At 34.4% G+C, this 25,368-nt stretch overlaps 2 protein-coding genes across 18 annotated transcripts; both read left to right on the top strand.

Moving 5' to 3' along the window:
- Positions 1-7,432: 7,432 nt before the first annotated feature.
- Positions 7,433-22,663, top strand: dab2 (DAB adaptor protein 2). Of its 17 annotated transcripts, XR_015490052.1 has the most exons (17): positions 7,433-7,617; positions 10,322-10,454; positions 11,700-11,962; positions 12,080-12,219; positions 13,634-13,732; positions 13,839-13,970; positions 14,086-14,169; positions 14,308-14,328; positions 14,418-14,468; positions 14,548-14,610; positions 15,333-15,956; positions 18,335-18,470; positions 19,117-19,740; positions 19,825-20,036; positions 20,536-20,625; positions 20,873-21,285; positions 21,901-22,663. XR_015490052.1 is itself a non-coding variant. In XM_087251595.1 (16 exons), exons 3-15 carry the CDS (start codon positions 11,830-11,832, stop codon positions 20,608-20,610), a joined length of 2,394 nt encoding a protein of 797 aa, XP_087107721.1. In that variant the 5' UTR covers positions 7,433-7,617; positions 10,322-10,454; positions 11,700-11,829; the 3' UTR covers positions 20,611-20,625; positions 20,873-22,663.
- Positions 22,664-23,293: 630 nt separating this feature from the next.
- On the top strand, positions 23,294-25,073 carry hspb15 (heat shock protein, alpha-crystallin-related, b15). The gene is given in 3 exon segments (NM_001098732.2): positions 23,294-23,541; positions 23,714-23,777; positions 23,975-25,073. Coding segments are annotated over 3 exon segments (465 nt in total). The 5' UTR covers positions 23,294-23,345; the 3' UTR covers positions 24,180-25,073.
- The last annotated feature ends 295 nt before the right edge of the window (positions 25,074-25,368 follow it).

Raw genomic sequence — 25,368 nt, 5'->3', positions numbered from 1 at the left:
AAAATGTGTACACTTGTATTTAAGCATTGGTTCACTGTTAATAATTAACATGAACCTTTCATAGTTGACAAGAGGTTTGTGTACATCTCTGTGCTTTCCCAAATATCACATGATCACACACCATTTACCATAACCGTCTAATGCTAAACTGTTACATTAACATATTTAGAGCTGTTTTTTTGCCTCGTTTTAACTGCAGATTTTCGTTTACCGTATCATTTCTTATGTTTTTCTTTTATTGATTTCTTTTTATATTTATTTTATTTTTCACAGATTTTACCATTTTCTATATTATTATGTACAATAAGTTTAAGGTTATGCACATTAACAATATTTTATCTGGTAGTTTTAAAGAACTTTTCAATCAAATATATTCTCAGTCCCTAATATAACATTAAGTTTGTTCTTTTTTTGGTGCAGAGCATTTCAAACGTTAAAACTGCTTAAATAATTGGGAGATAGGGAACAGATGCCAAATATTGCTGAAGGAGAGTTCACAGTGATCATGTTGGGGATTTCAGTGACAGCAAGAGTCATCTTAAAACACTGAAAAGCTCCCAAAAATTCAGAGTTAAAAGAATGGGTCAATATAATGACTTAAACAGCTTTGTATGAATGTTTAATTTACAAATCATATAATAAGGACAAAGCAAGGGTCCCTGTACAAATCCCAGCATGGGAAGACTTTTAGTCTTATGTGACAGTGTCTTGTAACAATTTATTATTACTCACCAGGTTTTCTTTATAATATTGTACTTCTGTATATAGTACAGTTGTTAAATCTATACGTCCTGGCTTTACATTTAGTAGACCAGTGATCATTTGTAGGATGTGTTTGTATTATTGTCATGAACCAGAAGAAAACAATAAAAAAAATCTTAAAAAAATAGAAATGCTTTAATGATAAAACAAGTTTTAAAATAAACAAAAACATAAGCAAGTATGTCAATGCACAAAGCAGCCTTTTTTCTGGCCATGAGAACATTGATTTCAGATGCATGTTGAAATCTCAAACAAATACTATTGACACATCTTTCTTTTTTATTGACAAGTCCAAAAGTTTTTAGGGAGTTGAGAATTAACTGTTTACTTGGTGGATGTGTAGAAATCTTAATATTCACTCAAAATCCTCAGTATTCCAGCATCACTTCCCTCTGAATTCTTGAAATTAAAAGTATCAGACACAAAGAAGGGTTTTTGCTTCATTTACAGGATTTGTATTGGCTTTTTGGTAGAACAACATGGACTGTCCTGTCATATAGGCTTTTTACACTTATTTCACTGGGTGTACTTAATAGAGAGTTCCATTGAAATTATTTGTATTCCCTCTATTTGGTTTAGATCATAGGTCTCAAACTCAATTCCTGGAGGGCCGCAGCTTTGCACAGTTTTGCTCCTCCAACCCTGATCAAACACAGCTGATTCAACTAATAAAGGTATTCATGACTCTTTTGAACACCTCGATTATTTGGATCAGCTGTGTTTGGTAGAGTTGGAGGAGCAAAACTGTGCAAAGCTGTGGCCCTCCAGGAACACTGTAGTTTAGATCATATTTATTAGGTTGGACTCAATTTCATTTATTTTCCTTAGGCTTAATTCCTTTGTTCATCAGGGGTGGCCACAGCTGAATGAACCGCCAACTTATCTAGCATGTTTTATACAGCGGATGCCCTTTCAGCTGCAACCCAGTACTGGGAAACTCCTATACACACTGATTCAAAAACATACACTATAGCCAATTTAGTTTATTCATATCACTTCTAGCACATTTCTTCGGACTGTAGGGACCCGGAGCACCCTGAGAAAACCCATGCAAACATGAGGAGAACATGCAAACTTCACACAGAAATGGGAATTGAACCAGCAACCTTGTGTGACAGTGCTAACCACTGAGACACCATTTTGCCCCTTTGAACTCAAATATGTTAAATAAATACAGTTTGTTCAAATTAAATGCTTCAGATCATGGAGTTATTCTCACAGAAATAGCATGCCTTAGGGCAGTGGTCACCAAACTTGTTCCTGGAGGGCCGGTGTCCTGCACATTTTAGCTATAAACCCTAATCAAACACACCTGAACAAGCTAATCAAGGTCTTGCTAGGTATACTTGAAACATCCAGGCAGGTGTGTTGAGGCAAGTTGGAGCTAAACCTTGCAGGGACACCGGCCCTCTAGGACCGAGATTGGTGACCCCTGCCTTAGGGCTTGGTTTCCTACTTTTAATAATAATTTTGCCTTTAGCACTTATTTAGCCCACATTTGTTATAGATTTCCAGTGTTTCTCGAATGACACCCAGTTTTGATGGCTCAAAACTACAACCTTCCTGTCTTTTGGTTTATTTATTTGAAATTAAAGTGCACATTTTTTAACAGTGAGAAGACTGCTAGCAAATAGTGACTATTGACACTGAGTACTGAAAGCTCTGTTATCTCTCTTTCCCTGTTTTCAGAGTGACCTATAAACATGCACTAAATCTGTGCCAAGTCAGCTGTCTTCTCCGCACATCAAATTCAGCCATGCCACAAAACAACACAGCTCTGAGGGATTCTTTGTGCAGGGTCAAAGAAGAATGTTGTCCATGCAGGCAAAGTGGAGATCCATCAACGTGGATCCTGTCCTGTACGCTAAAGCTATGTGCTGAGAACACCACTTTTTAATGTTTCAGACACTTCCTCTCGACTCACTCAGGAAGGTGCAGGGGGACGTGAACTGCACTTATCTCCTCTTTTCCTGTTTTTGGCCACTATTCTTATGCAGACTTTGTGCAGTTTTCTTCAGATTAGCTAAGCTTTAAACCAAAAAATTACATTTATTTAAGATATTTTTTCACATCAAGGAGACGATTGGTGAGGAGCAGTATTAAAAACTCTAAAATACACTTAGACCTTTTTTGCTTAGTCGTTCTGTGATTTATGCACCTTTAAGACATATTCTTATTAAATGACAACTTATTTACATTATGGGATGTTTTTTTTTTTTAAAGTTGTTTACATTTTAAGACTTTTTATTCATAAAGCAAATGTTACACTCATATTGTTTGGTATGTGGAATGCAAAAACTTTAAAGCTCAATATCTCAAAATAATATCTTATAATTCCAATGTGATGATACGTCTCGCTAAATTCCTAATTTGAATTCAATTAAAAAAAAAAAAAAATTCTGTTAGATTATGTCAACAAAAAAATTTTTTTTTCATTTGGCTTTTAGAATGCATGTGTCTAAATTTCAGATAAATTATCCTTATGACTGCCCTATTAAAAATAAATAAATAAAAAAATAAAAAATCTGTTATTTTACGGGGTTTTTTTTTTTCGGCAGCTAGGGGTAAAGGCTATATCTGATACATGGGCGCCAGAAGTGTGATATGCCAACACAATCTCACGGCAATTCGTAACTTTTTCATTTAGTGGCTAATTCGTATGAATTCCTGGCAAAACGTAAAATACTTACGTTTTCTCGTGAGATCAGGCTGGATATGCACATCAATATCGCAGCATTTTTTTGTGACACTGTACAGTTGGGTTTAGGGTTGTGGTGGGGGTAGACGTTATTAAGTTTCAATAAATGTGAAATTTAACAAATAATGAAAACAATTATCATTAACTTTCTGCCAGAACCATATCCAATCTAGCTACTAGGGTGCTGGAAAAAACAACGTAAAATAAATTACAAACATTTACCATAAAATAACAGACGGTAAATTACAGAAATTTACCAGAAATGTAAATTTTATTGTTATTTTATGGTAAATGTCTGTAACAACTGTTATTTTACTGTTTTAAAAGAAAAGTTTTTTTTTTTTTTTTTTACTGTGTGCTTTCTGGTTCAGGGTCACATATAGCCATAAGACTTGATGCACACATTTCAGAATATAGTCAGTCATTCAGGTAAGAGCACTGTGTTCGAACTCCTCAGGAGTGGGCTTTTTCAAAATTATTATTAGTATTATTATTATTATTTTTTTTAAATAAAAGGTATTTAAATTCGCTTGATTTATCAATGGATGTTTCTAATGAATGTGATATCCTAAAGTAATTGAGGGATTATGAAAAATCTATAAATTTTCAGACAATACATGGTTTTAATATGTGTTCTCCAATGATAGTAAGATAGTTACTCTATTATCTTGATTGTCTGATCAGCCTTCAGAAATGACTGATTTCAAACTGATGTTATTTAATATGCAGTGTTCTTAAGATTGGCCAATCTTTAAACCAAAAATGAGATTTAGTTAAGATATTTTTGCATGTTAAGAAGAAGATTGGTGAGGAGCTATTGAAAACTCAAAAATACACCATCTAGACCTTTTGTTGCTTTGCCAGTTCAGTAATTTATACATCTTTAAGAAAAAAAAGTAATATATAAACAATGCATTTTTAGCATTTTATTCATTGTAGATTGATCGAACTTGGGAAAATGTGTTTTAAAGCATCATCACTTTACATTTACATTATTTTTAGATGATTAAAATTTGTTCTGTTTCAGTAAATAATAAATAAACTAAATTAATGGAAGAATTATATACAGATGAAGTCATAATTATTAACCTCTTTGAATTTTCTTTTTTAAATATTTCCTAAATGATGTTTAGCAGAGCAAGGAAATTTTCACAGTATGTCTGATAATATTTTTCCTTCACGAAAACGTCTTACTTGTTTTATTTTGGCTGGAACAAAAGCAGTTTTAATTTTTTTAAACACCATTTTAAGGACATAATTATTAGCCCCTTTAAGCTATATTTTGTTTCGATTGTCTACAGAACAAACCACCACTATACAATAGCATGCCTAATTAACCTGCCTAGTTAACTTAATTAACCTAGTCAAGCCTTTAAATGTCACTTTAAGCTGTATAGAAGTGTCTTGAAAAATATCTAGGCAAATATTATTCTCTGTCATCATGGCAAAGATAAAACAAATCAGTTATTAGAAATGAGTTATTAAACTATTGTGTTTACAAATGTGTTGAAAAAAATCTTCTCTCTGTTAAACAGTAATTAAGGAAAAAAATAAACAGGGCGGCCAACAATTCAGAGGGGCTAATAATTCTGACTGCAACTGTATATATATATATATATATTACCTATATATTTTTACCTTGATGAACGGAAAACACACTATAGTGTAGCAATAGTTTATATACTTTAAAAAATCATGGTTGCCTTAAATAACCTTATATGAGTCCATTAAACTTATAATCGACTTAAAACAACTTGCGTAACTTATAAAATTAAGTTAGACCATGATTAACTTAGTTTAATAAGTTACAATGAACTAAAAAAAATGCTGTCATGACTAATTGATCATATATTTTCACAGAGTACACTTTAAAACCCCCAAAGTTAAGGTAATTCAAACCATTTATGAAAACCGATTGCAACAAACTATTTAAGTTTAAAAACTAATCCTTATGAGAACTGTGAACTTAATCATTTTAGGAAAATGAAGCAATTTAAAAAAGCTAATTAAAGCAAATTAAAACCTGATAAACGAAGAAAACTCAAATAAACTGAGTACTGTAAAACCCAATAAGTTAAGGCAACTCAAATCGTTTGAGGAAACCAATTGCTACAAACCCTTTGAGTTAAAAAAACTAATCTGAGTACTGTGAACTTACTCCATTTAAGCTGAAGTAATGAGGTATTTAATTAACTCATTACCTTCAACACTGAGTTCAAAACTCTTTTCAAATGAGTATTAACTTTCAGTAAATTTCATTTCGTTAGAAAATGTTGACTGTTGGGTTTTACAGTGCAGCAAAAAAAAAAAAAAAACTTTTAGGACATGTTTAAAACAAGAATCTTTTGACATATTAAAACATTTTAAATACCATTTAACAATGTTTGACATATTTTTAAATGTCTTTATTTGTGTTTAATAGAAGGTTTACCATAAAGGTTTAAACTACACGATAAAGAGTAGGCTAAAAAGTAAGGTAGCTTTAATTTTTGGGTGAAATATCTATTTAATTCCTTTCTCTAATTCAGTTTTGCATGGCCTTTCTTAACCATTTTCTTGCAATTTTTCTTCCTCTTCACCCACTCTGACTCTTAAATGTACGGAACCCCGGAAGGGACGTAGTGGAGGAGAAAAAAAAATGGGTGGGTGAAAAAAAAAAATGGGTGAAAGAAAAAAAATGGGTGGGAGGAAAATATATATTTCTAAGTTTTTTGCGTTCTCTCGCAAAGTTTTGCGTTCCCTCGCAAAGATGTTTTGCGTTATCTCGCAAAGATGTTTTGCGTTCCCTCGCAAAGATGTTTTGCGTTATCTCGCAAAACTGTTTCTCCACAAACACTTCCTGTTCACTGCACTCACGTAAACCCTCCCGTTTTTGCCGAAATTCTCCCGTATTTTACCATTCTATCCCACTTTCTTTACATTACTGTGCGTATATGCTACCTATAAGCGCTGACTGACAGACGCGCTTCGTACAATAAACTGAACCCAGATCAGCGTCTGTACACGCCATTTACAGAGGAGCGGGTGTATGTTTAAACAGACAAATACACTGAATAATATGAAGTTTCTAAAGTAATGGACTGCTTTCATTATAGATCTGTGCATTCTTACAGTGACACCTCTGTTATCAAACTAAACAAAACATGAGATTCATTTGCTGCGCACTTGTTTGATAACAGAAGTGTCCCTTTAAATGGCGCGTACAGACGCTGATCTGGGATCAGTTTATTGTATGGAGCGCGTCTATCAGTCAGCGCTTAAACATGCATTCACTGGTTCAGAGGTTGCAAAGTGAAAGGCGACAATCAGCGCACAGTAATGTAAAGAAAGTGGGTTAGAATGGTAAAATATGGGAGAATTTCAGCAAAAACGGGAGGGTTTACGTGAGTGCAGTGAACAGGAAGTGTTTGTGGAGAAACAGTTTTGCGAGATAACGCAAAACATCTTTGCGAGGGAACGCAAAACATCTTTGCGAGATAACGCAAAACATCTTTGCGAGGGAACGCAAAACATCTTTGCGAGATAACGCAAAACATCTTTGCGAGGGAACGCAAAACATCTTTGCGAGGGAACGCAAAACATCTTTGCGAGGGAACGCAAAACTTTGCGAGAGAACGCAAAAAACTTAGAAATATATATTTTCCTCCCACCCATTTTTTTTCTTTCACCCATTTTTTTTTTTTCACCCACCCATTTTTTTTCTCCTCCACTACGTCCCTTCCGGGGTTCCGTATTAATGTCAGCAGAGGAGCGAAGGATAGAAAGTTCAATTTGTGGGATTCAGAATTACTCAGTGCTTAATGATTTTTTTTTTAAATATAGGCTGTATAAACTCTCATTTTAACAAACCTTTTAGGAGACGGTGTCTCGGAACAAATAGGTTTGTGTTCATCAGCCGCTCAAGGTTGCGGTTGTGGGAAATGTACGGGCAGAAATGGGGTTATAAAGGTGGAGTGAAGGTGCGCGATACCTGCGGGAGGCGCTCGAGTCTCTGTCAGTGAGTTTGGCACAGTTTGAGGAGGCCGAGGAGCGCCTGTTTCTGCTCAAAAGAGTGCTTTTGGTTTCTCACTCATTCAAACTATCCACGCAGCTCATCTGCACCATCCTGAGTTTGTTATCATTGTTTCAGGCGCGGATTTCAATAATGCACGATTGCGGTAAGCGCAGCATCTGATTTTACTTTTGGCTTTCTGCTATTTGTCTGAATATAAGTTTATCAGTTTGGCGCGTGTTGGTGTATGAATATCCTTATCAACTGAGATAAAAGTAAAAAAGAAAAAAGGTTCGAAATTTGGTTATATTTAAATGGACATGGCGTGGTTACAGGTGTTAAGCTTAGCTTGAACTTGGCCACGTGCCATAAAATACCACGGGCATTAAATACAAACATGTGCAAACAATTGTGTGTGTGTGTGTGTGTATATATAGGCTATTGTTTCCACAGAACAAGTTTTGAATTGTACCACAATTTCCAGTACGTAGTGGTGAAAAACGTGTCAGTAAAAATAATGTTTAACAAGTTATGTTAAGTGTTATGCTTTGCGAAAGGTTGATTATGTATCATTTTTTATTCTGTGTTATTAGTAATGCATTGGGCATTTTGTGCATGGCTAATATGTAACTTTGCTGGTTGTAATAGTGCTGATGTGCGTCAGTTTATGAACACCCTCAACTGTTGCTGAATCCTCTGTTTTTAATGAAACTTATGTGACTTTTGGGTTCATTTAAGTTACTGAACAACCAGGACCACTCGAACAAGTCCTCATCTCAGTATAAACAAGTTATTATGCGAGGCATTTCACTGAAATCCCTGATGAAAAAAACAAACCCATCGTAAAATAATAATAAAAAACATTTCAGTCTAGTACCATATTTTATTGATATTTTTTTTATATATATTTAAATTCTAATGATCCCTGTGGGTTTCTACTAGAGTTTTTAAAAAAATATTTTTTTATTTTTTATTTTTTTTATTATTTTGGAGTATGGAAAGGGATTATTCTAGATAAAATATTAGGAAGAAATAGTTGAATACAAATTGTTTCTAGATGGTATGTACATCATCAATTTGACAACAGTTGTTTAAATAAATATTCGAAAATAGGGAGGAATATGTTAGATAGGCCAAGTCCTGTTGATTGTTTATTTTTAATGCAGAAACAGTTTTTTTTTTCTTCTTTGACCCTGCAGTGGTGTACCCTTTTTAAATCGAAGACTGAGTCTCACACATTTGAACATCATAAGTGTTTTTTTTTTTTTCTTTTACATTTTCAATTGGCACTTGAGTGCATTACTTTGCTAATTTGGGTTGGTTTACATATGACCCTGCAGCCTTGTTACATGGGTATAACTTAACAACAGCCAAAAATATATTGTGTGTCAATTCTACATTTTTTTTTTCTTTTATGACAGAAAAAAATCTGATAAAGTATATTGTGTTCCTTAAAATGTACCTGGTGAAAATAAGTTTTTTTTTTTTTTTTTTTTTTTTTTTTACAATTTTTTATTCTTTTTTTTTTTGTGAAATGCTTTGCTAGAATCTTAATTTGAAACCAATTTAAAAGTGTTTTTTTTTTTTACCTGATAGACACGTACAGTATTTATGAATATAAATTAATATATCTAGAACTCATCCTGAAGCAAGTGGGCAGTTAAACAATGTATCCAATTTATTTATTTATTTTTTGATTAATCAATGGATGTTTCTAGTGTATGTAATGTCCTAAAATAATTGAGGGATTATGCAACATCTATAAATTGGTAGACATTACATGGACACCCGTTAATTTTTTTTTAATTCTTTTTAAATACCTGTGCTTTAATGATAAGCTGTAAGATATTTTAACTCTCTTGATTAGCTGAACAGCTGCAGGAAATGACTGATATTAAGCTGTTTAACTGGTTGTTGCTTGTAAAATATGTGCATTACAACTGGTATGAATATATTGGCCCCAAAGCTGCATGTTAAAAAGTAACTTATACCTCCACTTCACAGCAAAAAGATTTAATAGTCGTGTAAAATGTTATCACTATTATATTATGTCCTCATGTGAGATGGGATGCAGATTTGAACACTTGTAAAGCAGAAAACTTCTCTTTTTTTTTTTTTCACATCTCTTGCTACTCTTGTTTTATGGTTGTCTCATGTTTGACCCTGCACAACCTGCTGTAATGAGTTATCTTACAGCAATTGTGCCACTGTTTTCCGCTCTTGATAATCATAACTCTGCTGATAAACTGTTCATATCTCTGCTTCAGGCTTTCTTTGTCAGCTGTTAAGGGTCATAAAAACATCACCGTTTTACCATATCAAGGTTTACCTCTTTTAAATTTTTCTAGAAGTAATTTTGTTGTTTAGTCAATAACTAGATTTAGCCTATTTCAGATGTTGTTTAATCTTATTTAGGGTATGCGAAATATGTATTTCTACTTGAGAAATACTTTCTACTTTAATATGTTCTTCTACTTAACTTTATTTATTTTTCTCCTTGTGCAAGAAACTGATGAGCACGCTGCTGATGGTCTTATGACCAGATAGTACTTTGGGTTAATTATAAAACGTTAACGCTAGATGGCAATTGGCATTCGTTTCGATGTGTCTGCTATTGGAATGAGCCCTTGTATATTTATCTTTCAGCAATTTTCACTGCATTTTGGCATTTGCTGCAGTAGTTATGTAAATGCATAAGCTTGTCTACATATGGGTCATTACAAATTCATCTTGGATCAGGAACAGATAATCTGAGTTCATCAGATTTGTTTCCCTCCATAGAAACTGGGAAAAGTAATTCTGCCCCAGGAGAAACACTGATAGATGTTTGGTTAATCTTGAGAATCATGAGATTTGCGATGTGTTTTTAGGGCAGATGAGCTGTTGGAAAAGGATTAACAAGTTTTAATTGCTCAACCTTTGATCAGTCCACCTTTGCTCTTGCTGTCTCGTTCCTCTCTCTGCTGAGAAATACACAACTAAACGTTGTTTTCTGCTCATAAGGTATGTCTTTCAGACAATTTAATTTCTCTTTTTTTTTTTTTTCTTTTTTTGTCAAATGATCCTGCTTTGTTTGAATAAGGTGGTTCAATTAGATTTAACTGAAGTCTTTGCAGAAGTTACTTGTTTGTTGGTGTATCTTCTTGAGTGGCGGAACTGATTTTGGTTGGGATGAACAGCCTCGTCCTTGTTCTGAGTAAATGGTGATTGTGGTGATGATGATGATGATGATTCTGTGTTTTTTATCATTTCTTATGGTTACAGGATATCGGTTTTGATTTAAATTGCACTATTGATTCCATGATGGAAATTTGATTTTACATTTGGAGATTAGGTGTACTCCTTAAATGAGGGACTACTTGCAGCCTTGTGAAGATTTTCCCCTTAATGTAATTTTGATTCCTGTATTATATTTCAGGAATGGGAAAACTTATTTGACACTTTTTGTTTTGCCTACTAAGCAGGAAGTGTTTTCCTGCTGACATGGTTTCCTCTTCTTCCTCTGCCCTTTTCACTAGCAGAATCTATAGCTCTATGATTCTAGCTTGCAGTTGTATTTGATGTGCAAATTGAGACTTTCTGAAATGGAACATGTTAATGCATGGTTGTTGGTTTTTTTCTTTTTCAAATCAGCTAAATTGGTTGTGTGTGAAAGCAGGGGAAAATTGTTCTTGTGACTGAATACATTTTTAGAAATGCACAGTGTTTTTTTGACATCTGTATCTGCCTGATATTTAAAATTGTTAAATGTTTGATGATGGTGTAAGTTCGACACTACAGGTACTTTGGTTTTCTTTTCTTTTTTTTTTTTTGTTCTAACAAATTAATTTTTTATACAAGAGCTGTTTCCTTGTCTGTGGGTTTATTAAAATAAAATCAGCTTACACTTCTACTTTTTTATTTATTTATTTATTTTTTTTTTTTTTTAATTATCAGGCTCTGACAATCATCACAATCTTGTCCTATATGTCTGTTTTTATCTTTCTATATCTTATTGGCCTACAAATATACAGTGTATTTGTAGTTTGTATTGCAGTGAATGACGCCAATGAAAAATGTGATTTCTTTCATTTACAATATATATATATATATATATATATATATATATATATATATATATATATATATATATATATATATATATATATATATATATATATATATATATATATATATATATATATATATATATAATTTTTGGCTAACTCTGTCTGTCTGTTTTTTTTTTTTTTTTTTATCTCCATCCAGGCCCAGCGCTGAGAATGTGTGCTTGCTGAATATCCCACCTGTGTTTTCCCCCCTTCATTTTTGCCTCTGGGCTGCTGTTTCCCCCCCTCCCACACTTTTTCTTTCATTTGTCCTGTAACAACCACTCACCATGTCACAGTCACCTGAAGCAGAACCTGTTACTGTGGTACCAGCAGAACCAGCATCGACCACTGAATCAGCATCTGTCACAATAACCACTGCACCCGTGACCAGAACTTCATTCTGGAAGGAAAGGAGAAAAAGTACAGTCTGCCTTCATCTATATCTAGCAATAACTCTGCACAGATTTAATTTTTATTTTTTTTTGCTATTAAATGAGTTTGTCTTTTTTTTTTTTTTTTCCTCTTCTTTCTTCACAGTCCCAGAGAAGACAGACGAGTTCCTCTTGTCCAGATTTCAGGGTGATGGAGTGAGATATAAAGCCAAACTTATTGGTGTGGATGATGTTCAAGATGCAAGAGGGGATAAAATGTGTCAGGATTCCATGATGAAACTGAAGGTACTGCTACAAGATGGCTACTTGTGGTTTGTTTATTTATTTATTTTTCATGTGGATCTAAAACCACCCCTCTTTCAGTTAAAGTCTATCTCAGAAGTGCTTGAAGAGCATCTAGCACTGCAAGAAGCGGGAGTGGGTGTGGCAGGCAGAGCAGAGGAAAAAAAAGGTTTTTTGTCAGTGAGCTTCCCAGCTCTATCTATAATGTGTGTATATATATAATGTGTGTGTGTGTGTGTGTATGTATATGTGTATATATGTATATGTATGAATGAGCTGGGAAGCTCACTGACAAAAACCCTTTTTTTTCCTCTGCTCTGCCTGCCACTCCCGCTTCTTGCAGTGCTAGATGCTCTTCATCTCTAGATGCTCGTCATCTCACATTTTGCATCAGATTTTTTATATATATATATATATATATATATATATATATATATATATATATATATATATATATATATATATATATATATATATAATCTGATGCAAAATGTGAGATGACGCATGATTTTAGTTTACAAAAGTTAAATTGCAAAGAAATAAACAGTAATTTCAATGCTGTCTCGCAGTTTGGCTGGTCTGGTTTGTCCATATTAGTCTGTCAACGGAATGCAGTGCAGTCATGAATAATTATGAAGCAGGGTCTTCTCATAGGATGGGAAAACTCGCCTATGAATAATAATGAGAAACCAACACGTCATCACTCCACTAGCAATTGTGTGCTACATCACTGATTTTTATCCCACCCCAAAAATGTTTTAAAATCCACAAGATGAAATTGGCACACACATCTGTTTATCTCATAAGTACTTGAGTTTTTTTTTTTAACCTTTAAAGATGTGCAATATTGAGGGTAAATGTGTTTCTGTTGAGGTTTTTGACAATAATTAAACTTTTTTTTTTAATTTTTTTTTTTAATTTATGCTAGTAACTCCCTTTTCTGGTTTAGGCTTATCAAGGATAAACGGGGACTAATACAAATCCCAGATTTAATGTATGACAATAATCGTCTTTAGACACTTAGCAAGTGAGTCTTTTAATGAATTTAATAATTGAATCATTGACTCATTCACAGATTCATTTACACAATGACAAAAATGGTTGCTCTTGGTTTTTATTTTCATTGCAGAAGTTGAAAAAAAAAAGCTAAAATATATATTTTGTTTGTCTTAATTTAAAGTCACTATACAGATTTATACCATGACTCTTGCTGCATTCTAACATGCATTGCATTACTTTGTGAGAATTAAATCCCAATTTTATATAAAACTGATGTAAGTTTACAATTTTGTCTTTTTATAGAGACATGACTATGCCGTTATTATTATTTTATCATTATTATTGTTGGTTAATTGTACAGTTTTTTTTTTTTTTTTTTTTTTTTTTTTTTTTTTTTTTTTTTTTTTTTTGTGTGCAGGGCATGGCAATAGCTGCTCGTTCTCAAGGCAAGCACAAGCAAAGAATATGGATAAACATCTCTTTAACAGGAATCAAAATTGTTGATGAGAAAACTGGGGTGAGCGGTGAATCGGACTTTTCAGTAAATCTAATAAAGTCAGAACTGAATTTTTTTAGAAAGCTCTGTGTCATATCTTGCTCTGTGCATATCATCTCTTTGTCAGGTGATTGAGCATGAACATGTGGTGAATAAGATCTCCTTCATTGCTCGTGATGTCACTGATAACCGGGCATTTGGCTATGTCTGTGGAGCAGAGGGCCAGCATCAGTTTTTTGCTATTAAAACAGCTCAGCAGGTTAGTCTATCGAATGGGAAAATATCAATGAATACAGATTTGACAAGTGGATGTGATGGATTATGCAAAACGTGGAAGAACACTTGATTATCTTTGCACAATTTGTCTCTTGCAGGCTGAGCCTCTAGTCATTGATTTGAAGGATCTGTTTCAGTTGATCTTTAATATGAAGAAGAAAGAGCAGGAGGCTGGACAAAAGGTGATGTGCATATAATATTTATGATAAAAGCTAAAGTAACTTTTAGATAATGTTATAAATTTTTGCTTTTAAAAAATAAAAAAAGCAATATTGTTCTGAAAAATGTTGTTTTATGGACACACATTTACTGTTTTTCAGGGTGAAGGAAATGGCACTGAGGTGGGTGTGAACACTGTGTACAGTATTAGAGCAGTATTTATTTTAATGTGGTCTTTCATGTGTTATTTGTCTTTATGTTCTGATATTAGAATGGTGGCGATGCTTTACTCGCTGTGGATGGAAATGAAAACCCTGTAAAAGTAAGTGCTTCATGGAAAATTACATTATTGACTTTATATTCCACAGAAATTGACTTGGATAACTTTTGTATGTTCTCAGAGTGTAGAGCAGATGAACCTGTTTGGTGATATGTCCACTCCACCTGACATTCATTCTCCTACGGTAATGACCCTACAGTGTACAAGCTTGCAATGTTTATGGAACACATTTAATAAACTTTAAACATTCTCATGTTTTAGAGTGGGGTAAACTAAGATTGAGACATTCATAGCATGATTTCTTGTCATGTTTGTTTCTTTGCATATTCCAAATATAGTTTATTTATTACACTTTAACAAAGGCCATTCAACAGTCCTTGATTCAAGGGACTCGAGCATTTTTAGTGCCTGTTTTTAACATGAGTTAAAAGCTCATTGGCAGGTTTTATTTTTCGGAAGGTCCTATTGGCCAGCAGATGGCTCCCAAACACAAAAAATAAGGAAGAGTACACTTCAATTGCATTGTGTTAGAGTGTGGCTCAAAGATGATACGTCCTGTTTTGGTGTTGAATTACTATTAAAAAAGACTTTAAATGCAAGTAAAAGCATTCACATTTCTAGTAACTTATTCAACTTATTAGTCTTTAGTGGTTTGAAGGAGAGGGTCATTGCAGTCGTCTAGAAATCATGGTAATATGGTACTTTTTTTGTTTTTGCTAATAAAAAAATAGACATTTTAATATGGGGTAAAAATAAATAAAGCTGTTGTATGCTTTTAATGTTTGAATCTTTCATCTCATATTACGGATGCTGTATGATTGTACAATCAGAAATTGTTCATTCTAGCCAATTTGTTTTTTCAGTTTCACAGAATCTACCTATTTTTCTTTCTCTCTCTTAAACCAGCCTGACAGTGTTCTGCTGCTTGAGTTATCCGATTTGTTTGATGGCAATCAAGTAAATCAAGACAATCCTTTCATCACAAACCCATCTCCCCTCTGCAATAAACCATTTGACAAATCGGCTTCATCCACATCAGATCTTTTCCCAACTCTGAGTTCAGATCCCTTCAGCGACGATCCCTTTTCTCCCTTGAATGATCAATCAGATTCTGTGTTTTCCTCCAATAACGAGTCAGATTTTTCTAGTTTTCTTCTGAACGGGCCGGACTCGAGTGAAGACCCCTCTCCAAAAAGTCAACAGTTTAATAAACTGTTTGATTCTCAGTTATCAAACGAGAGTCCAAATAATCAAGTACAGCAGCTACCGATAAGTGATCTGAATGGTGGCACCAATTCCATCTTTAGTCAGAATCCTTTTTTGAGCATCTCATTGAACAACCCACCCATCGTAAATGGGTTATACAGCTCAGACCCTCCTGTCCTTCAAGCTCCTCTGTGTAATGGATCCAATAAGCAATTGGCATTGTTCCAAACCAACCCCTCAACTACTGTTCAAAGTGGAGGTTTGACAGCCCTCTGCCCTCCACCTCAAAACCTAAAGCCTAGATGTGCACGGAGGAGAGAGAAGGTGAACGTTTGATTAAGAGAAACTTAGTGAGGTCTCATTCTGGGGTGCATTTCCCAAAACCATCGTTAGTCAACTAAGGTTGCAAGTTCCGTCGTTACAAACATAGTTTGTTGGTTTTGCCGTTTCCCAAGTCTGTTGCTCCAACAAACCTTTGCAAACTGCGTCGCAAACTTGAGCATTCTCAACTATACCTCTGGAGCTGTAGTTCGAAACCTAGTTCCTGGCTGTGTTCTATTCCCACTTATGCCCCCTATGACCTATTCATTTAGAACACTAACATTCAAAGTTATCCAAAGCATCAAGGTCCTCTCTCTTAGGTGTAATTTGCTTTTCAAACTATTTTTACAGTTCAGTTTTACCTATCTTGATGTTTACAATTGTGCTCATTCACAGTTCACTTTGAAAACATTGATAGAATTTTAAACACGGCCTCATGGCGAAAGCTGTAAGTGACCTATTTAAAAGCAGAATGTTACCTCTCCAAAGCTTGTGAAAACAAAAAGCATACGTTAATTCTTTTAATAATAATTATTCCTTACATTTATATAGCGCTTTTCTGGGCACTCAAAGCGCTTTACACACAATGAGGGGGATCTCCTCATCCACCACCAGTGTGCAGCATCCACCTGGATGACGCGACGGCAGCCATTTTGCGCCAGACCGCACACCACACACCAGCTGATTGGTGGAGATTTATAATAGGTTATTTATAGTAGGTTATTTATTAAGTATCTGTTCTGTACATGACATGGGCCTGCTGGTTAGAACCTTCTGCTGTGGTTTACAAGTGTCAAATTGTAAAAGTAGACCTTTAAAAAAAATAAATAAACAATATCCTACATAATAATAATAATAATAATAATAATAATAATAATAATAATTAAGAGTTATAAAGGTATGTTTTTTTATTTCTAATACACAATTATTAAATTTCATTTCTTGTTAAATCGCCTAATTTATGAATTTATTTATATAATTTATATATGATATTAGAATACGTGTTTGCTTTTTTAAGTGATTTTTATGTTTTAGAATATATGTCATTGTCAATAACATTTGTGAAGGAATCATAGGCCCTATATGTGCCATATATTTTAATTAATATGGAAAGCGAGTGCATGTTTACCAAATCTATTATTGGATTTTGTTTTAAATTTTTTAAAATTTGCACAAAGAAACTATGGGGTTCTTCTCTAAAGAAGTTACTCCACCCAGTTTAGAGCGTCTTTATGGGCGTTTTACGATATAACTAACGTGGTTCAAGCGATGGATCTGCGACAGAGAAACTGCGTTTTGGTAAACACTAGTCACTACATCGTTCTTTTCCCAAATGATGCATCGTACCATGATAGTTCAGCTGGGCGTTACATCGTTGTTTGGGAAACGCACCCCTGCACGACTGCACATCCAAATGCAGAGAGAGACTAAAAGGACTGAAGTTTAAAAAATCAGGATATTCTATGTTCCTCCTGTGTCTGTGCAGTGAGGCTTGACAAAGAATGCTTTGATTAGGCATGAGCTGGTATAGTTTTCTGTAGGTATGATAACTTTTGGATAAAAAGATCACTGTTTCATAGTATTGTGATTACTGCTCTAAAATATATTCTTTTAAATGTCGGTAAAAAAAAATCAAAAGCTTCGTTTTCCCATTTAAACACTATTTTAGGAAAAAGTTATACAATTTTGGAGCATTAAACGTGTCTTCTGCTCTCTTTAGTTTAAAAAACTGATTTCTTTACAACACATTAAAAACCTTTCATATACCTTAGGACCGGTATTACAGAAAATTTTAGCAGTTTTAAAACCTTGAATTTTTCCAAACCGCGGTAAACCTTGGAACTAGTCATCTCATGCCTAGTGTCGATTTAATGATTTTTCCTAAAGTCCTTGTAGTCTGTCTCCTAGAACACTGGAATTATGGTTTTGGCAAAGGTGTGCTGTTTTTTTTTCTTTTTTCTTCTTCTTCAGAGACACGTGGTGAAATAGGGATTTAAATTGCCACAACCTGTTGAGTGACATGACATTGTTGTCCTTGTATAGCGAGTTGACTTTTGTAACTTTGCATGAGCAACATGCCAAGTTTTATGCTCTAAACTAATCTGAATTCACTGATTCCAAAGATCTTTTTCTTAATTTTGGTTGTGCGCAGCAATGTCATGGCAAATATTAGTATTAAGATTAGCTGTATTTTCATTTCATGAGCTATTTAGACGGGCATCTATATATTTTTATGTATTTTATTTATATATTTTTATTATTTTATTTTTTCCCTTCAGTTGAAATGTGTGGTGTAAGTACTAGATATAGCTATAGTTGTGGGCTCTTAAGTATTGTCTAATTTATCTTAAAGTATTAAAATTATCAATGTGTATCTGCAGTCACCGGGAAATGACCTGTTTGGATCTGGACTGTTTGCTCCACCTGCCCAAAATGAGCCTCAGGCATCAAATCAGAACTCCTCCATTCCAGCAGACCTGTTCAACTCCACACCATCCTCCACCATCAATGCTTTTGGTATAATGCAATTTATTATCATTATACTCTAGCATGTGAGAAACTATTTTAAAATTTGTTTAAATATTGTTGTTTTTAGAAGCAGAATGAAAATGTTTTTATTTTTATTTTATTTTTTTATTAATTTCTTTATTACATTCTCCACATAGCAAAGGCCAAAAGTGATGTTTGCAGGGGAAACCATTAGCTTTCAAAAGCCAGTCAGATCAAAACAATCAAATCTATGAATATGAGTAAAATCAAATTTGAAGGAGCAAAACATGAAATTAGTTTTTTTAATGACATTTATTTGGCAATTTTGGCAACCTATTAGCTTTTAAATCAAATTAAAAATCTAATTTACTGGAAATAAAGCGTTCTTTTGTTCTCCTTTGTATATATGATTAGCAGCCGTTCTCTATGCAGAGACATAATAAATGAATGCAATTATAACATTTAAAGTGTGGAACACATGTCAAAGTTTTATACCTTTCGAACTCATTTATGCAATGTAATTAGCAAATCTATATCCACACAATGTTTTAAATCAAGTTCAAAGATGTAAAATTTCCCCCTGATTTCTGTCACTACGTTACTCCTTTTGTCCCACTTTTCCCCCCCTAAACATTAACTGTTTTTCGTATTTTAATATTTTCATAATTTGTAGGGTCCATGTCTCTTGGCCATGCTCCTGGGACTACTCCAGTCTCTTGGGGTCAGACACCCACAATGTTCCCCCCTCAGGCCGGTGTTCAGGTAACAATTCCAGGACCTCCAAGACCTTTTCCTCAGCCGTCTGCCTTTGGAGGCCTGTCTGCACCTGCATGGGGGCAGCAAGGAACTTCGCCTTTCGGTCCACCAGCTGGCACACAAGCCTGGGGTCAACCGGGAGCCGCAGCACCTGTTGGGACGTGGCCTGCTCCTGGTCCTGTGGCTAGTCCTTTCCAACCAAACCAGTTTGCTCCTTTGATGCCTCCCAATGCCATGATGGGAATGCAGCAGGGAGCAGTAGCTCCTCCTCGCCCTCCACCCCGTCCTCCAGTGAAAGAAGAGCCCCCAGTGGTCAAAAGTGCCTTTACAGCTTTGGACCCCCTCGGGGAGAAGGAGAGTAAATCTGGAAAAGACATGTTCAAAAATTTCCAGATGGTTAAACCCCAGAAACCTGAACCAGGGCCTGATCCAAACACCAATGGCTCATTTGATCAGTACTTTTCCAACAAGGTTGGCTTGGCTCAAGATGCAGCAGATCATGATGACTTTGAAATAAACCAAATCTCAGCTAACTCCAATGGTATACATTTAATAATCACCAGCTAATTAAAATGAGGTGATTGTTTGGTTATCATTTGATAATTGCAGTTGCTCTTATGTTTAGGGACTTCCAAACCTGCTTCTCAGCTGATCCCTACTATGGATGCAATACCTCAGGCAGCAGGTTTGATCCCAGCTCCAGCCACAGGGCTTTTGGATGTGGCCTTCTCCTCAAATCCAGTCCCTGCACCCACAAACCCAGCTCCTGCAGCAGGCACAGATCTTTTTGATGACACTTTTGGAGTGAACCCATTTGGGGCACCACTCATGAACACAGTATGTACATTTGAGTTCGGAAGTTTCATAGAGTTGCTGTGTATTACAGTTGTACTGTGTAGCCATGGGCCGGTATAAGATTCTGATGGTATGATAACCATCATGGTACTGTGATTACTGCTCTAAAATATAATTGTCTGGGTAAAAACAATATATTTTATTTTAAGAAACATTTTAAAGTATTTTGGACAATTAAACATGTCAGGCTAGATAATTCAAATGAATCATTGACTTCTGCTGTCTTCATTAGTTTCAAAAACACAGATTTCATTACAATTTAAAAACACATCTTTGGATATCTTTACTGCTGGAGATACTGTTGTACTAAAAAAAAAAAAATAAATAAACCTGTAAACCTTAAGCCCTGCTCACACTGTGAAATTTCAGCGTCAATTTTGTCATGCGAGACAAATTCGGGAAATCCTAAAAGAGTCAGTTTTTGTGATTACATGTTTAATCAGGTTTTGTGTGTTAATTTCATTGTGCTTTTATATTATAGAGCACTCCGGCCACTCAGAATGCTGCTCTTGCAGATGCTTTTGGAGACCCGTTTGGGGGAAATCCCTTTGCCTGAAAGTTAGCACTGCTGGTGAGAATCTGAATACATTCTTATTGTTAATTTGTTTATGTACAGTTTTAGATTATAAAAATTGGATTGATTTAGTTTAATCTATTATTATTATTATTATTATTATTAAAAAATCCATAGCTTTCATAGTTCAGTTCCAACATCTATTTTTAATCTGCCCGCAGCATGTTAAGAAAAATTCAGTCTTTTTAAATCTTAGAAAAGGATGAACTTTTTTTTTTTTTTTTTTTTTTTTTTTTTTTCTCAGCCTCTGGCACATCATCAAAAAACACTTCACCCATGCATTGCATTCAGGTGTTATTTGGGGATTTGCATCATTTTATATTCACTGAAAGAGCAATATGGAAGTTTGATTCTCACTCAACATATTTCTCTTTGATTACATTCAATGATGCATTATATAATGACTTTTTTTTTTCAGTACGATACATGGGAATTATATATATTCAGACAAGGAGTTGCTTTTGAGTTCTGAAGCTTGCAGTATTTATTTGTATATCAAAGAACATGCTAATGAAATGTCAATTCAGCTATATGTTAGGGTTAAATATAGGTAGAAATATAATTTAAAAAAATTATATTGCAGAAATCAACCTCAGTTCTGATCAAAACTACTAAATTGTTAAATTACAGGATTTTAACTGTTTAATTGCCAAGTTGGTGAATGACACAAAATGACTTATTTCCAATATAAAAAGTAATTGTGGACTGGATTTTTTTTAACCTTTTGTCACAGTCTTGGACATGTGAAAGATTTATAAGAACATTTCCTTTGATGTATTGTTAGATTTTTCACTTTCTTTTTCCCTCCCTAAATTTACAGTCAGTGGCTGTTTTTGCCCCATTTGCTTCCATAATAACCATATTTGTGCGCAGTCTTTGTTTTTGTTTACTCCATTTCTGAGAGCTGCATGCATGTTTTGACTTAATGACATCAAGGGAAGTGCACAAAGGTCACTGCCACACATTCAGATACATACACACTTTAATTTTCTGTTATACTTCATAAAATATCTAGAAACTAAGCTTTTTTTTTTTTTTGCACAAGCCTAAAGGGTGCTACCGGATAATCAGCAGTCAAAATTACTAATTTTACATCTTCCCAACAGGAAAAACCATCAAAAATCAGAAATGCATCATTATATGGTGTCATTGTTTTGTAATCAAAAAACGCCGTTATAATGAAAGTCAATGGAGAAAAACAGCCACCAACAGTAAATTAGGGAGGAAAAATTAAAATCAAAGTCAATGTTGTCTTGGTTGTCACCAAGACAGGGATAAAAGCTTAAATCCAGTCCACAATTACTTTTTTATATTGAAAATACGTCATTTTGTTCTTTTACCAAATCAATGACTTGATTTATGAATTTGGCAATTAATAATGACAGCATTTTAACTCTTTAGGTAGTTTTGATTCAGAACTGAGGTGAACAGATTTTCGCAAAAAAAAAAAAAAAATTTTGTAAAATATATTAATCTGATGCATTAATGTGTTGTAGTAAATTTGGCTCGAGTTTATTTTTTTTTATTTAAAGATTTTCAAAATAAGATTTATCTAAAATAATTTTGCTAGCTAAAACGCAAAAAAAGCTATGGCCGAATTGACTCAATCACCCCAGAGTGGATCCCCAACAGTACATGAGGTTTATTATAAAATCTAAACTAATTAGGTGTTGTATTTTATTTCAGTACACTCCTGCTGACCCAGAGCTGCTGAGCGAGAGGGCCACACAAGCACTGCAGCGTTCTACTACTTGGAAAAGCACTGTTTAGAAAACTCTTGTATTCTGTGCTCTGCTGTTCTCATTCACACTGTATATCTCCTGTAGTCTATTTCTGTGCCTTTCTCACTGATCAAACCCAAGTCACATGTGAAATGAGCTGCACAGTGAAGTAGCTGATGTAGGGTTGTAATCGAAAGAAAGTAAAAAAAAAATTCATGTTAATGTACATGATTTTCCTCTATGCAAGTATTCCTGTGCATTCATAATTAAGTAAAATGCTTAATCCTAATTATTCATTAAAAAAGACAAATCTAGCGCTGTTTGGGTTTATTTTTGTTGTCTTTTGCTCTTAATTTATAATCGGGTACAAAAATGATTGGTGTTGCGCATGTAGTTGTAAATGTTGTTTACAGGACTGAGGGATTCTCTAGAGCTGAGATAGAAGCTGTGAGTACATGCTGTTGTGCAACAAAGTTCATCACCATGGGAAAGAAAAGTACTGAGATGTGACCAGAATACAGAGGCCTCTGTTATTGCCAGTGCACCTATTGTCATGCGCCAAGAATTTGCCATTAACCCTCCACTTCTATAAATACAAACAGGATGGCATCATTCTGTGCAAGTCAAATTGTAACACTGGAGTGAAAGCCTTTTTGTTGACGTTTGGGGCTGGATAACTGTATAATCTGGGATGAGGTTTTAATAGACAAGGAGAGTATAAAAGAAGTCAGTGGCAACTTCCTGTAGATTTTTCATAAGTCTGGGTAATTGTTGCTGTCTTAGCATCAGGTATTAAGACCAAAACAGAGAATTTTTCTTTAAAACATGTCTCGTACTTTGTTTTATCGAAATGGTTGCTGGGACCCTCTTCACGAGCAGCCACAAAAGACGCTTTTCAGCGAAAACGCCAACCTCCCCCATTTTCTTGAACCTGATGAGGTTAGCTGGATAGAATCAGCCAGGAAGAGACTAGGGACATCAAGTTGGCCAGGATCGATGCCTTTTCCTCTCTTCAGCTCATTGTGCAAGGAGATTCCATCTAAATCATGTACTGGATCTGAAGGACACGTTTCTGATGCTGTGTGTGAACAAATGATAGGAGAGCAAGACTGGAAAGTTTGTCTAGATGTCGGTCCTTTTTCTCCAGAAGAGATAAGCGTCAAAACCAGGGACGGATACTTGGAAATAACAGGTATGTGATGGATATAAATGTTGTCGGAGGAATCTTTGAGGCATGTATTTGTTTATTAAAAAATAAATAAATAAATAAATAAATAAATATATATATATATATATATATATATATATATATATCTCTCCCAAGGATTTCAGTGGCATGTTTAAGTTAACATTTTCTTTTACAGGTAATCACGAGGAAAGACAGGAAAATCACAGGCTGATCTCAAGAAGCTTTGCAAGAAAATACAAGTAAGCCTGTCGGTCTCTACATGTAGTATATCCTGTATATAAAAAAAGAATTTAAATAAGTTCTGTCTAAAACTCAACAGAAATGTATTTTTTTTTTAAATTATTTTATTTATTTTTACTCAAAACATTTGCATAAATTATAGTTCTTCAGGCTGTTGCTCCAATCACTCTATTTTTTTTCTTGTGTAATTTATTAGGCTTCCGGCTGACTTAGACCTAAAACAGATCAGCTCCATGCTGTCTCCAGATGGTGTTCTCTCAGTTGAAGCTCCATTAACGGGCTCTAATATCAGTTTCCCAGGAGAGATTGTCATCCCTATTCACATGATGGACAAACGGTTACCTGCAAAAACGGATGAACTATGCCTCACCAGTAACCAGAGACATTCAGACTCTCAGTAGTTACTGGGTAAACATAATCAGTTTAACAAATTGTCACCTTGGAATTGCAAGGTTCTGTCTGCGTTCTGAATGATTTTGAGCTACAACGTTTTTGCATTTAATAGCAAACTGTGTGTGTGTAACATTATAATTATTATTTTGTTTTTTTTTTTGTTGTAAACGACTTGTATAAAAAATGCCATAATGTAAATTGTCATTTAATAAGAATGTCAATAATTATTTTGACACATCAGATAGAATCTTAATTCTAAGGTGACTAAATGTACAGCTTCAGATGTACAGATCACTTCAAAGTTGTTAATAGGTATTAGTAAAATGTAAAAGATCTCAAAATATGAATCTACTAATTTTGCATTTTTACAGACCATGAAAATGAGTCAATATTAAAGAGTCCATGTTTAAGACCTTGGGTTTTCAGCATTCTTTTTTGAAGATACATTTTTATCTGTTAAAATTCAACAAATGACAATTAATGGCAAATCTAAAAAACAACTTTGAGGTGATCTTAAGAAGCATTTGTTAATACTGGCTTTGAAAGAGAATAATTATCGTTATAAAAAAACAGGCATTACTAACCAATGGTAATAGGCAAAATTTATGGGGTTTGCTATTTTGTTTTAAGACTTATGAATAATGCACTTCTTGCTGTTTATGTATAAAAATATTTCAAAGATGATCATGCCTATGTAACCAGTACTGACGGTCTAAAAAAAGAAAAGGGAGAGCTTTTCCTAGATTCTCATGCTAGAACGATATATATATTTAGTTAAGGCATCAAATTGGAGCTTGTGTTGTATAAGGCCGGGACCATCTTTTTGTTTAAGCAAAACTGTTTTAATGAATTTGTTACTTACAGTCTTGTAAATTATAATAAACCAGAACTGTTTTGAGAAATTGTGAGAGGATCACATTAATTTACCTAATTACTGTTCATGTAGCCTGGTAAAGTTTCTGTTCACATCCTGTAGATGGTGCTGGTATTTAAAGCATGCAGCTGACAACAGGGTTTCTGTGTTCGTTCTGCTCGTGTTGCAGATCAATGACACGCTTCTGAAACCCAAAGCCTTCCTTTTAGTTTCCTTCTTTGGATGATCAGACGTATAGAGGCAGGTTTCTCCTTACCCGCACAGTTGTACCTTTACTATTTTCATACATGTTCCACAGCTTTCATCACATTACTCTGTAGTCA

Source organism: Danio rerio, chromosome 5 (genome assembly GCF_052040795.2).
Source record: "Danio rerio strain M-AB ecotype USA chromosome 5, GRCz13ab, whole genome shotgun sequence".
NCBI classification, from domain to species: domain Eukaryota; kingdom Metazoa; phylum Chordata; class Actinopteri; order Cypriniformes; family Danionidae; genus Danio; species Danio rerio.
Note: the sequence above shows the minus strand (reverse complement) of the source record. Positions and strands in the feature narration are given on the sequence as shown.